The sequence below is a fragment of the Gobius niger genome (assembly GCF_951799975.1).
Source record: "Gobius niger genome assembly, chromosome: 9".
Taxonomy (NCBI): domain Eukaryota; kingdom Metazoa; phylum Chordata; class Actinopteri; order Gobiiformes; family Gobiidae; genus Gobius; species Gobius niger.
The window spans coordinates 35,527,911-35,541,377 of record NC_136860.1 but is presented as its reverse complement, the minus strand read 5'-3'; the positions used below and the strand labels follow the sequence as shown (position 1 = coordinate 35,541,377).

The 13,467-nt window shown below is 39.1% G+C and overlaps 1 protein-coding gene across 1 annotated transcript in view; it reads right to left on the bottom strand.

Annotated features, from left to right (window-relative positions):
- Positions 1–13,467, bottom strand: part of trappc10 (trafficking protein particle complex subunit 10) — a 62,543-nt gene that overhangs the window by 16,292 nt on the left and 32,784 nt on the right. Inside the window, exons 11-14 of the mRNA XM_079563358.1 lie at positions 6,038–6,129; positions 3,400–3,540; positions 3,164–3,273; positions 762–1,315 (exon numbers count right to left, since the gene is read on the bottom strand). Coding sequence (XP_079419484.1) covers positions 762–1,315; positions 3,164–3,273; positions 3,400–3,540; positions 6,038–6,129 — 897 coding nt within the window. The remainder of the gene's footprint in view (positions 1–761; positions 1,316–3,163; positions 3,274–3,399; positions 3,541–6,037; positions 6,130–13,467) is intronic.

Here is a 13,467-nt window from a genome sequence, read left to right as displayed (position 1 = left end):
TTAAAACTGCTTGAATAAAGGTTCTTTAGGTTGAATTTGAGTCTGTTTGGACTAATCCAATTCGTAGTTTACCACCACCGAGTATGGAGTGAATGTATTGTCTCATATAAAGCGCTTTGTGACCATGTCTGTGAAAGGCGCTATATACATAAAAATCTTCTTCTTCTTCTTCTTCTAATCCAAGATAAAGATACAAATGCTGATGCCAATGGAACGAGCATAAAACCCACTTTGAAATCAGACAAATGAACTTTTACTTTTAAAAACAGTTGTTTTTCACTTGAAATTATACAATATGATCTGAATTAAGAGAATAATGACTTGTTCTATTGGTGATAAGATGTTTTATCTGATCTAAGACCAGACCAAATCTACTCAAACTTTAGATTAAATCTCTTAATTCAAGTGTAATTTCTTCCTTAAAATTGTTATTATTTTTCCAGTGCACTTTCTACAAATGCCAGAGTCGTACATGATATGACCTAATTGGGTGTATTGACAGTATTTCTCCCATTTAACCCAAAAAATGTTCAAGTACTTTCTGATTTGTGTCATAATGTTTCTCAAAATCATCTTGAGGGCCAGAGGTTCTGCGCTGGAGGGCCGGATTTGAAGAAGAAACGGCTCAATTTAACAGTGTGAATGTTGAGAAATACGGCGTGTTTTGGATCATAAATGTGTATTTTCTCGTGCAGTGAATCCTCGTTCTCGGAGCTGCTTCCAGACGCACCTCCTTCCCTGCGCCCTTGTCCTCGTCTTACCGGTGCTTTTAGCCGGATGCTGTTGTCCCCCGGCTGCAGCGTCACGTCCTGCACCCTCAGCATCTGCGCCTCCTCCTTCAGGGCCAGGGGGCTCACGCCGTTGGACGTTTCCGACGGCGACGAGCTGTTGTGCCTCCGGACGAGCAGGTGCGTGTTCTTGCAGATCACGCCCGTGGAGTTCAGGCAGTTGTCCGTCGGGCTCCGGTCGTGGATCTCGTCCAGCTCCAGCGCGGGCGTCCCGTTCGAGGACAGCGGCGAGTCACCGGTCTGCGTGAACTCGATCGTCCCGCTGGGGTTGGCGAGTCTGTGAGCCCCTTTCGAGCGCCCCAAAGTCCCGCCCCCTCCGCCTCCGCCCCCGCCGCCGCCCGTGTTCTGCTCCACGTCGAAGTGGACGCTCGCCACCAGCTGCTGTAAGTGCACGGACACCGGCATGAGGCAGCGCAGCACCAGCTCCACCTGCAGGGCGGCGCCAGAGTGCACGGAGGCGGTGGACGGGTGGAACTGCAGCCGCGTGAGCTGAGCGAACACGCCCATGGACAAGGCCACGCTCTGAGCTGGAGGAGGAGGAGGAGGACAAATATATTAGGGATGTGTCAAATAACATGAGTGACTTTGAACAATAAGAAGCAAAATCATTTCACAGCATGAACTTGAAGAAGCTCGAGACAAAGACTAAAGACTTCACAGAATCAGTTATATTGAGGAAATTCAACCTCAACATGAGCTTTTCCACATTTACTAAAGGAGTCATGATTTTCTCGTGGTGAAGATGTTTTTGTGTTGTGTGGAACAAACACAGACAGAAAGAGAAACTGGGAAAAGAAAAGGGGCTCTGGGAAAAGGCTCCCTCATCTGAATCCTGCACTACCTCATGGGCTTTTAATTCCACCACATATCACAAAGTTTTTAATGCACCACACAAGGACACAGATGCAGATGGGGGTGGTCAGAACTTAAAGGAATAGGCCACCGTTTTTACATGCTGAGATATGTTCTTACCTTAGCTTTGACAAGTTCTTTAATAATACCAGGAGTAGTTTGGCATCCGCACAGTAAAGTGAAGATTACTGCGTGGATTTCGAATTACTCCTGGTATTATTTCGCCTTACAAAATAGTCCCCCCTTTTATCCGCTTAGAAAATCCACATTGTTTAATTGTGTGTAATTATACTTTGTAGTGGAACACTTCACGTAACCATATTTAAATAGGGGAAACGTGGAAGAGCTTGGTAGCTTCTATCTTGACCTGTTTTGGAGCTATAGAGGAGAGAGGGAGAGGCTAAATGCTAACGCCGTCTGTGCTGTGTTTACGTGACTGAAGATCAGACAGGTCCTAAAGAACTCGTCAAAGCTCAGGTAAGAACATATCTCAGTGTGGAAAAACGGTGGCCTGTTCCTTTAATATGCAACTTTATGCTACTATCTATAAACCAAATAAAGGAGGGAGATGTTATGGGATGTCATTATATATTCTACATAATAATGTAATGCAGGGGTCGGCGAGTTTTGCGTCATGGAGGCCGATTTTCATCATTCCCAAAACAGCCAAGGGCCGAACCTCAACATTGTGGCCTAAAGTAAAGAATTATTTCCAAGTGGCAGGGCTTTGGGATCCACCATTATCCTCAGATGACAAGCCCAGGACCCAAATAACACTGTCATTTGTCATATATATATATAAAATATTGTATTTTCCACACAAGTTTTTGTTGAACAAGCAGTAGATTTCCCTTTAAGACTGAAATTATGATCAAAACAACCCAAAAACATTCATTTTAACAGACACAGTGTTTCCATGCAGTTTCACTTCCCTATAGACTCGCGACCCACAGGAAATGGTTCCGTGACCCAACCCACCAGTAGAGAATCACTGTTTAACATTATATATGACCAAGAGGGAAAATTTTTTAAATACCGGCACTATTTCTCACATTTTGACTTTACCAGGTATCTGCTCTCTTATTTGCATAATAATATTTATCAAAATCAATTTGTTTTTTCGGTTTTGTTATTGTAATCACTTGTTTGTTTCGTCTTCCTAATCCAAATGGTCTGTTTGATTTCAATCTTCACCCTTTCTCATGTTCACTAACCCATTCAGTATACCTTTACCTATATTATTATTGTTTCTGTACTATTTTTTGTTACCATCATCATTTTTCATCCTATGATTTGTTTCTCATGATTTATTATTGTTTTCTCTCTCATTCATACCTCACACCTACTCATCACACAAGTCACCGACGTTTGAACTAAGAAATAAATAGCGATTATCTGTCAAATATTCAAAATAATGATTGTGCCCAAAGCTTTACACCTTCACTTAATGGGTTTATCAACAAAAACCAGGCCTAGTTTGAAGCCCTGTGGGAGCTGCTTCTGTGGGTTTGTGGCGGACTCACCCTGGTCTCCAGACTTCCCGGCGAAGGTCAGTATTTCTTGACAAAAGTGCTTTCTCTCCTCGGTGCTGAGGTTCACGTCTCCGGCCAACAAGGCACTGGTCTGTAAGTAACTGCGGTCCAGGGTTAAGGAAACTTCAAACTGAAAACTCACAGAACATTTCACAGCTCAAAGCACTCGAGCTGTTATTAAACCCCTCCCTGTTATTGAACCCCTCCCTGTTATTGCAGCAGGATACTCCTCTGTGCGGTGCAGCAGCTTCTGACACTCTGCGATCTGTTTCCGGGTGTGAGTGACCGGGAGGCTCCAGCCCTCGGACACGTAGCACTTCAGCGCCTCCTGCAGGAAGGACTCGGCGCGCTCCGGGTCGCCTTTCCTCCTGAAACACAAGCAAGCAATTAGAGACATGTTCAAGCTCTTAACCCCCACCTGGACCAAGTTTAACCTCTTAACCCCCACCTGGACCGAGTTTAACCTCTTAACCCCCACCTGGACCAAATGTTTAACCTCTTAAACTCCACCTGGACCAAGTTTAACCTCTTAACCCCACCTGGACCGAGTTTAACCTCTTAACCCCCACCTGGACCAAATGTTTAACCTCTTAACCCCCACCTGGACCGAGTTTAACCTCTTAACCCCCACCTGGACCGAGTTTAACCTCTTAACCCCCACCTGGACCAAATGTTTAACCTCTTAAACTCCACCTGGACCAAGTTTAACCTCTTAACCTCCACCTGGACCAAGTTTAACCTCTTAACCCCCACTTGGACGAGCATGTTTTATACAGTTTTACCTAAATCTGAACGAGCGACAGAATAGCTACAAAAACTGAGACGAATATGTGACGAAAAAGTAACAAAAATGTAAGAGAAATGTGCTGAAAATGTGACAAAAAAGTGTCAAAAAAGTGTCAAAAAAGTGTAAAAAAATGTAACCACAAAGTAACAAAAATGTGATGAAAATTTGATGAAAATTGACAAAAAGTGACAAAAATGTAAAAAAAAGTAACAAAAATGTGACAAAAATGTGACAAAAATGTGACAAAATTTGATAAAAATGCAATGAAAATGTGACAAAAAGTGACAAAAAAGTAACAAAAATGTGCTGAAATTTTGAAAAAATGTGATGAAAAAGTAACAAAAATGTGACAAAAATGTGATGAAAGTATAACAGAAAAGTAAACCAATAAAGCAATGAAAAGAAATGAAGTGAATGTCAAAAAGGTGACAACAACGCAACAAAAATGCAAGAAAAAAGATCAGTTTAAATGAGTTTTGTAGGTTTTAACCCCCACTTGGACGAGCATGTTTTATACAGTTTTACCCAAATCTGAACGAGCGACATAATAGCTACAAAAGCTGAGACGAATATGTGACAAAAAAGTAACAAAAATGTGTCAAAAAAGTGTAAAAAAAAAGTGTCAAAAATGTGACAAAAGTGTCAAAAAAGTGATAAAAAAGTGTCAAAAAAGTGACAAAAATGTGACAAAAATGCAATGAAAATGTGACAAAAAAGTGATAAAAAAGTGTCAAAAAAGTGTCAAAAATGTGACAAAAATGTGATAAAAATGCAATGAAAATATGACAAAAAAGTGTCAAAAAAGTGTCAAAAATGTGATAAAAATGCAATGAAAATATGACAAAAAAGTGTCAAAAAAGTGTCAAAAATGTGACAAAAATGCAATGAAAATATGACAAAAAAGTGTCAAAAAAGTGTCAAAAATGTGACAAAAATGCAATGAAAATATGACAAAAAAGTGTCAAAAAAGTGTCAAAAATGTGATAAAAATGTGATAAAAATGCAATGAAAATGTGACAAAAAAGTGATAAAAAAGTGATGTGTCAAAAAAGTGTCAAAAATGTGACAAATATGTGATAAAAATGTGATAAAAATGCAATGAAAAAGTGACAAAAAAGTGACAAAAAAGTGACAAAAATGTGACAAAAATGTGACAATAATGTGACAAAAATGCAATGAAAAAGTGACAAAAAAGTGATAAAAATGTGACAAAAATGTGACAAAAATGTGACAATAATGTGACAATAATGCAATGAAAATGTGACAAAAAAGTGACAAAAAAGTGACAAAAATGTGACAAAAATGTGACAATAATGTGACAATAATGCAATGAAAATGTGACAAAAAAGTGATAAAAAAGTGATGTGTCAAAAAAGTGTCAAAAATGTGACAAATATGTGATAAAAATGTGATAAAAATGCAATGAAAAAGTGACAAAAAAGTGACAAAAAAGTGACAAAAATGTGACAAAAATGTGACAATAATGTGACAAAAATGCAATGAAAAAGTGACAAAAAAGTGATAAAAATGTGACAAAAATGTGACAAAAATGTGACAATAATGTGACAATAATGCAATGAAAATGTGACAAAAATGTGACGAAAGTATAACAGAAAAGTAAACAAAAAGGTGACTACAACGCGACAAAAATGCAAGGAAAAAGATCAGTGTAAATGAGTTTTGTAGGTCTTAGCTTTCACACGAGGCGCTACACAGGCCTGTTGGCTGTGAGCTTTTAGATTTGGGTAAAGCTGAACTGGAGCAAATGTTCTTGGTTAAGAGGTTTGGAGCCATTATGCAAAATCAACTTTTCCACCATGTTACAAAACTGTTCCCTCATTAAAACAGTTCCATTTTACTCACAAGAGAATCATTTACAGAATATAAAACCGTGTCTGCTTTTCATACAGTTTCTAACATAACGGTGCAGTAAAGTATAATCACAGAGGTCAGAATCTCCAGGGCAAAGTGTGGGAGTGTTTACACATTCATAATGTTCAAAGCGCAGCTGAAAATAACTAAGCGCTGATTATATGATTATTATTATCATCATTATTAAAGAGACAAATGTTTCTTACATGTAAAACTCAGCCAGGCTTTTCCCCACGAGCCTCGCCGACCGCATCCGGCTGATCGCCCGGTACATCTCCATAGCAGCGTGAGAAAGTTCCTGCAAGAGAAAACAGTGGATCAAACATTTTAAGTTTGAGAGTGTTTTTAAAACTACTTCTGGTCCATAAGGCTTTACTCCACACTCAGGGTCATGTGAAAAAGAGATTCTTGCTTCAGTAATGCATTTAAGTTTGGTATTTCTCTGGTTCAGACATGATTTACAGCCAGTTTAAGCTTTGATTGTCTAATTTAGACCCGGTTTAGTCCCGTTTTGATTCAGATCTAGACCGGGTGACACTTTTGAAGGTCATATATTGTATGGAGGTGGGGAACTCTCCAGTCAAGAAGCTTTATGATTTTGATGAGAAAATGGTAATTGATAACATCTTTATAGATCTCACAATGGAGAAAAGATGACTTAAAGGGACTATACGGAGTTTAAAAACGTTAAAATTATGTATTTTCCTCCCCCAACATGTTCCAGCCATGTCCTAGTGTGTAGAATGAGCCACAACTGCCTCTAAAATCCTGCACTGTCACTCAAAACAGTGTTACTTTGGGTCTGAATTGCCGTCATGCACGAGCTTAATATAGAAGGTGCAGTTACACGTATCACCTGAGGTGGCAGTAGTGAGTATAAAATGGCAAACTTGCATCTAGCCCCTTTAACCCCTTAACTCCCACCTGAACCGAGCACATTTTCTCCAGTTTGGCTTTGCCCCAATCCAAAAGCTTCTGGGAAAAAGCTGTGAAAATAGCGACAAAACTGAGACGAAAACAATGATGGAAATGTGACAAAAAAGTGAGAAAACATTGAAAAAAAAGTGACAAAAAAAAAATCACAAAAAATGTGACAAAAAAATCACAAAAATTGGATTAAAAAAATGACGAAAAAGGGACGAAAAATTGATGAAAAAGTGGCAAAAAAATGACAAAAAATTGACAAAAAAGTGATACAAATTTGACCAAAAAAAAATAAAAAATGTGACCAAAAAAATGACCAAAATGTAACAAAAAACGTACAAAAATGTGATAAAAAATTGACGAAAAAGTGAAAAAAGTGTGACAAAAAATGACAAAAAAAAGACAAAAATGTGATAAAAATGTGACAAAAAAATTACCAAAACTTGACAAAAAATGACAAAAAAAATGACAAAAAAGTTACAAAAATGAGTTGAATACCCAACAAAAAACTGATGGAAAAAAAATCTGATGACGTGAGGAAAAAGATCCTCTCGGTTCAGGCGGGAGTTAAGAGGTTAATAAAGTTTCCTGTATTGGTTAATATCGGCAGATAAAAGTGACGAAAGCGTGAGAAAGTTCCTGCAAGAGAAAATAGTGTATCAAATATTTTAAGTTTGAGAGTGTTTTAAAACTACTGTTGGTCCACAAGGCTTTACTCCACACTCAGGGTCGTATGAAAAAGAGATTTTTGCTTCAGTAATGCATTTCAGTTTGTTTTTTCTCTGGTTCAGACATGGTTTACAGCCAGTTGAAGCTTTGATTGTCTGTGTATTCAGACCTGCACTGTTTGGTCCACTTTAAACGGATCAGGGTTCGTTTTGAACGCTGCTCCGGATTTTTTATTCAGGTGTGAAAACAACAAACGAATCCTGTTGCGGATCAAAGAACCGGACAGAGACCCACTTCTTCAGGTGGTCTCGGTCCGGCTTCCAAACGGACTCTGGTCCAGTTCGCTCCAGGTGTGAATATAAACCACTGTTGATCCGAAACAACTGCGGGAAACATGCGCCTTTTTGGGCTTAACGAGCCACCGTAGCAAGGCACCGTGGGAAAAGTTATCCCTTCGCGGATGCTAACGCTAATTGGCTTGTTGCACAATGTGGCTACGCTAGTTCCTCTGAGCTGAAGCTGTGGGCGCTAGTACTTCCTGTTCGTGTTCATTTCCATTAAGATGAGCTTAGACCAGTGAGTTCCTGGTAGAAATATTTCCATATGTTTGTGAGGATCAGGGAGTTTGTCTTGAAGCTAAAGGCTAATTTAACCTCTTAACTCCAGCCTAAACCGAGAGGAACTTTTTTCCTCACGTCACATTTTTTTTTCCATCATTTTTTTCACTTTTTTGTCATTTTTTCATCAAATTTTTGTCAAATTTTTGTCACATTTTATCACATTTTTGTATTTTTTTTGTAATTTTTTTTGTCACATTTTTGTAATTTTTTTGTCACATTTTTGTCATTTTTTTGTCACATTTTTGTCATTTTTTTGTCACATTTTTGTCACATTTTTGTCATTTTTTTGTCACATTTTTGTCATTTTTTTGTCACATTTTTGTCATTTTTTTGTCACATTTTTGTCACATTTTTGTCATTTTTTTGTCACATTTTTGTAATATTTTTGTCACATTTTTGTCATTTTTTTGTCACATTTTTGTAATTTTTTTGTCACATTTTTGTCATTTTTTTGTCACATTTTTGTCACATTTTTGTAATTTTTTTGTCACATTTTTGTCATTTTTTTGTCACATTTTTGTCATTTTTTTGTCACATTTTTGTCACATTTTTGTAATTTTTTTGTCACATTTTTGTCATTTTTTTGTCACATTTTTGTCATTTTTTTGTCACATTTTTGTCATTTTTTTGTCACATTTTATCACATTTTTGTCAAGTTCTTGTGACATTTTTGTGACATTTTGCCACATTTCCATCATTTGTTTTCGTCGAGTTCAGGTGGGAGTTAAGCGGTTAATGGCAAGGCAAGGCAAGGCAAGGCAAGTTTATTTGTAGAGCACAATTCATACACAAGGCAATTCAAAGTGCTTCACAGTTGCATAAATATAAGAAAACAAATACAATCAATAAAACATCAACATAGAATTAATCAATTACAGTAAGAGGCAAGAGTGTAGATAAAATACTTTCAGTTATATGCATTTTTAAGTCTTGTTTTGATTCGCTCTGTCTTGAGCACTATTTTTAAGTCTTGTTTTGACTCGCTCTGTCTTGAGCACTATTTCGCTCTGTCTTGAGCACTATTTTTAAGTCTTGTTTTGACTTGCTCTGTCTTGAGCACTATTTCGCTCTGTCTTGAGCACTATTTTTAAGTCTTGTTTTGACTCGCTCTGTCTTGAGCACTATTTCGCTCTGTCTTGAGCACTATTTTTAAGTCGTGTTTGGACTCGCTCTGTCTTGAGCACTATTTCGCTCTGTCTTGAGCTCTATTTTTAATTCTTGTTGTGACTCGCTCTGTCTTGAGAACCATTTTTAAGTCTTGTTTTGACTCGCTCTGTCTTGAGCACTATTTCGCTCTGTCTTGAGCACTATTTCGCTCTGTCTTGAGCACTATTTCGCTCTGTCTTGAGCACTATTTCGCTCTGTCTTGAGCACTATTTTTCTTGCTCGTTCAAAAGTAAGTTACCTAACCTCTGTTTTTGTCGCTCCTTCTCCTCTGGACATCAATATAAAATTAATCAATTACAGTAAAAGACGAGAGTGCAGATAAAATACTTTCAGTTATATACACGGGCAAACAGAACTGTTTTCAGCCTGGATTTGAACATTGTCAGAGTCGAGGCCTGTCTCACATCCTCGTGAAGACTGTTCCAGATTTTAGCTGCATGAAACTGAAACGCAGCCTCACCGTGTTTATTATTGACTCTGGGAACCACCAGGAGGCCCCTCCCTGAGGTTCTCAGGGCCCGAGATGGTTCATACGGCTCTAACATGTCAGAGATGTACTTTGGAGCTAAACCATGAAATGACTTGTACACAAGCAGAGCTGTTTTAAAGTCTATTCTCTGAGTGACAGGAAGCCAGTGCAGAGACTGGAGCACTGGACTAATATGGTCGTATTTCCTGGTTCTTGTCAGGACTCGAGCAGCAGCGTTCTGGATGTACTGTAGCTGTCTGATAGCTCGTTTAGAGAGGCCAGTGAGTAGGCCGTTACAGTAGTCTAATCTGCTGGAGACAAATGCATGGATAAGTCTCTCTAAGTCTGGTTTTGACACTATTCCTCTGATCTTAGCAATGTTTTTCAGATGGTAAAAAGCTGCTGATGTTATTGCTTTGATGTGGCTGTTTAAGTTCAGGTCTGAGTCCATGATTACTCCTAGATTTCTAACCTGATTTTTTGGTTTTAGAGAGAGAGACTCAAGGTGACTGACAACACTTTGTCTTTGTGCCTGTGGGCCAAAAACAATGATCTCAGTTTTGTCTGAGTTTAGTTGGAGAAAGTTGTTTTGCATCCACAAACTGATCTGTTGGATGCAGTGACAGAGTGTATCTACAGGCCCATGTTCACCAGCCGTCAGTGACACGTAGATTTGAGTGTCATCTGCATAGTTGTGGTACGACACGTTGTTGCTGTTTATTAGCTGACCCAATGGAAGCATGTACATGTTGAATAAGAGAGGTCCCAAGATTGACCCCTGGGGGACTCCACAGGTCATGGCAATTTTGTCTGAGACACAGTTGCCAATTTCAACAAAGTACGTCCTGTCCTCGAGATAGGACTTAAACCAGTTTAGAGCAGTACCAGAGATTCCCACCCAGTTTTCTAACCTGTGAAGTAAGATCCCGTGGTCCACTGTGTCAAAGGCAGCGCTCAGGTCCAGCAGAACTAAAACTGAGACCTTACCTGCGTTGGTGTTCATACGGATATCATTTGTCACCTTGATCAGAGCTGTCTCAGTGCTGTGGTGGGGCCTAAAGCCTGACTGGAAAGTATCAAACACATTGTTAGACAGGAGAAAGTAAGTGAGCTGCTGATATACTACTTTCTCTAGGACTTTTCCTAAGAATGGCAGGTTTGATATGGGCCGGTAGTTGTTCATTACCTTGGCATCAAGGCTGCTCTTCTTTAGAAGAGGCTTGATGACTGCAGTTTTCAAGGCCTTTGGAAATGCTCCAGTCTCGAGTGAGATGTTAACTAACTGAGCAAGTTGTGGTAACAAGCTGGTCAGCACAGACTTCAGAAATTTAGTGGGTAATTCATCAAGGCAGCATGTACATGAACTCAGACCGGAGATAACCTCTTCGATTGTTTTGTCAGTAACAGGTGTGAAATGTGTCAGCTCAAGGTGTTTATCTGGTGGCAGAGTTTCTATTTGTGTTGTGGAGATTATGGCATTTTTAATGCTTTGGACTTTGTCATAGAAAAATATTGCAAACTCATTACACTTAGATGTAGAGATTAGTTCTAGGGGCAGTGAAACTGGAGGGTTAGTTAATCTGTTTACTGTGGAAAACAGAACGCGAGAATTGTTTCTGCAGTTTGAGATGATTTTAGAGAAGTACTTCTCCCTTGCTCCACGCAAAATATGGTTGAACACACAAAGTACTTCTTTGTAAACCTCAAAATGAACCTGGAGCTTTGACTTGCGCCATTTCCGTTCGGCTTTTCGGCACTCCCTTTTCTGTGCCCTGACCGAATCTTCACTTCTCCAAGGTGCCTTTTGCCTATTGTTAACCATTTTAACCTTGACAGGAGCAATAGTATCCAAAACATTTAAGACCCTTGATGTGTAGGAGTCCAACAGATTATCAACATTAGAACATGGGGCATTTTCAAATCTGATCATCTCCATAAACTGTGTCCCTGTTGTATCATTTATGTGTCTTCCTTGAATAACTCCAGGCCCGACCACTGGTTTCGGTGTAACACACAGGTCAAAGAAGACACAAAAATGATCAGACAAAGCAACATCAACAACATTCACATTTGATATATTAACACCTTTTGTAATAACTAGATCTAGAGTGTGGCCTTTGTTGTGAGTTGCCTCACTCACGTGCTGAGTTAAACCAAACATTTCAAGGACAGCACCGAGTTCTATTGCATGCCTGTCGTTGGTCACATCCACATGCACATTAAAATCACCTGAAATTACTAAACAATCGAAATCAATGCATATAAATGACAGTAATTGAGTAAAATCTTCAATAAAACAGTTCTGTGGTGGTTTGTAAATAGTCATATAAAGTATGGGAGATTGTTTTATCTCCATTTTGAATGACACATACTCAAACGTTGGAAAAACCCCAAATGACAATTTTTGCAGGAGTAAATTGTCCCTGAATATGGCACAAACACCCCCACCCCTCTGGTTTTGGCGTGTTTCAGACACAAAATTGAAGTGAGATGGACTACACTCAATCAAAACTGCATTACCAGTGTTTTTGTCTAGCCATGTTTCAGTTAAAAACATAAAATCTAGATTATAAGAGGAAATAAAACTATTTATTAAAAAGGACTTGTTTTTTAGCGATCTGACATTGAGTACAGCATGTTTGAGATTTATCTGTGTTTGAGTGGATGGAATCTTTTTGCAGGGGACATGGATTAGATTTCTTTGATTGGACGGTCTGACTGTCCCTCTCTTATCTAATCTATGTTGTTTGACAGTACTAATTGTCTTGTAAGAACACACTCCCTCTATGGACCTCTGGTTGGTTTTGAGTTTGCTATGTATGGTAGCAACGCAGAGGCCCCTAATGCATTACACAACTTGAAATAGTGCCTTTATATATATATATTTTTTATAGCATGTTAGCCTTTAGCTTCCAGACAAACTATCAATCCTTTATGAAGTGTCTCCGATCTGACCTCGTTACATAAAGATTTGAACTCAATAAATGATCATCCACCGGGAACTCACCGCCCACAACATAATCTTTGGAAAATATGATTATTATTCCAGGAAAAGAGAAACAGACAGGAAGTCCAGGCGCTCACACCTTCAGGTCAGAGGAACTAGCATAGCCACACTCCTGGATATTTGGGCAGATGCACAAACACAACTGTGTTCGTGTTTAGCGAGAAAATGAAGCAGACGAGCTTCGAGCGTCTCCTGAACAGCCGCGGTGTCAAAGTGGAAAAAACTTCGCCAAACTTAAATGAAAGTACGAGACGCATTAAAGAAAAGTGGAGGATCAAGACCAACAGTTTGTACTGTGTGGACATAATGGAAACAAACAGCTCAGCAGACGACCCTTCATCCACACAAACTCCTCTTCCTCGGCTGCTCCGGTGAAGCTGAGGTTAAAGGCACGTTTCTTTTATTATCATAGGAAGCGTAAAATTTTCATTTTTATTTCATTTGTTGTGGTCCTTGCTGTCGCCTCGATCGTCACACACGTGTTTACAAAATATAGTTCTCTTGCAAAAAGTACAGTCTGAACACGAACTGCACCAAACGGGAACAAAAAAGTTCGCTTCTGATCCGGAACAAACAAGCGGAGCAAAGGACTTTTCTGGTCTGAATGACCCGGTTTAGTCCCGCTTTGATTCAGATCTAGACCGGGTGGCACTTTTGAAGGTCATATATTTTATGAGGTGGGGAACTCTCCAGTCAATAAGCTTTTTGATTTTGGGTAAAGCCAAACTGGAGAAAATGGTTAAGGCGTTAAGAGGTTAAGTTTTTAAGTTATCGTTCTGT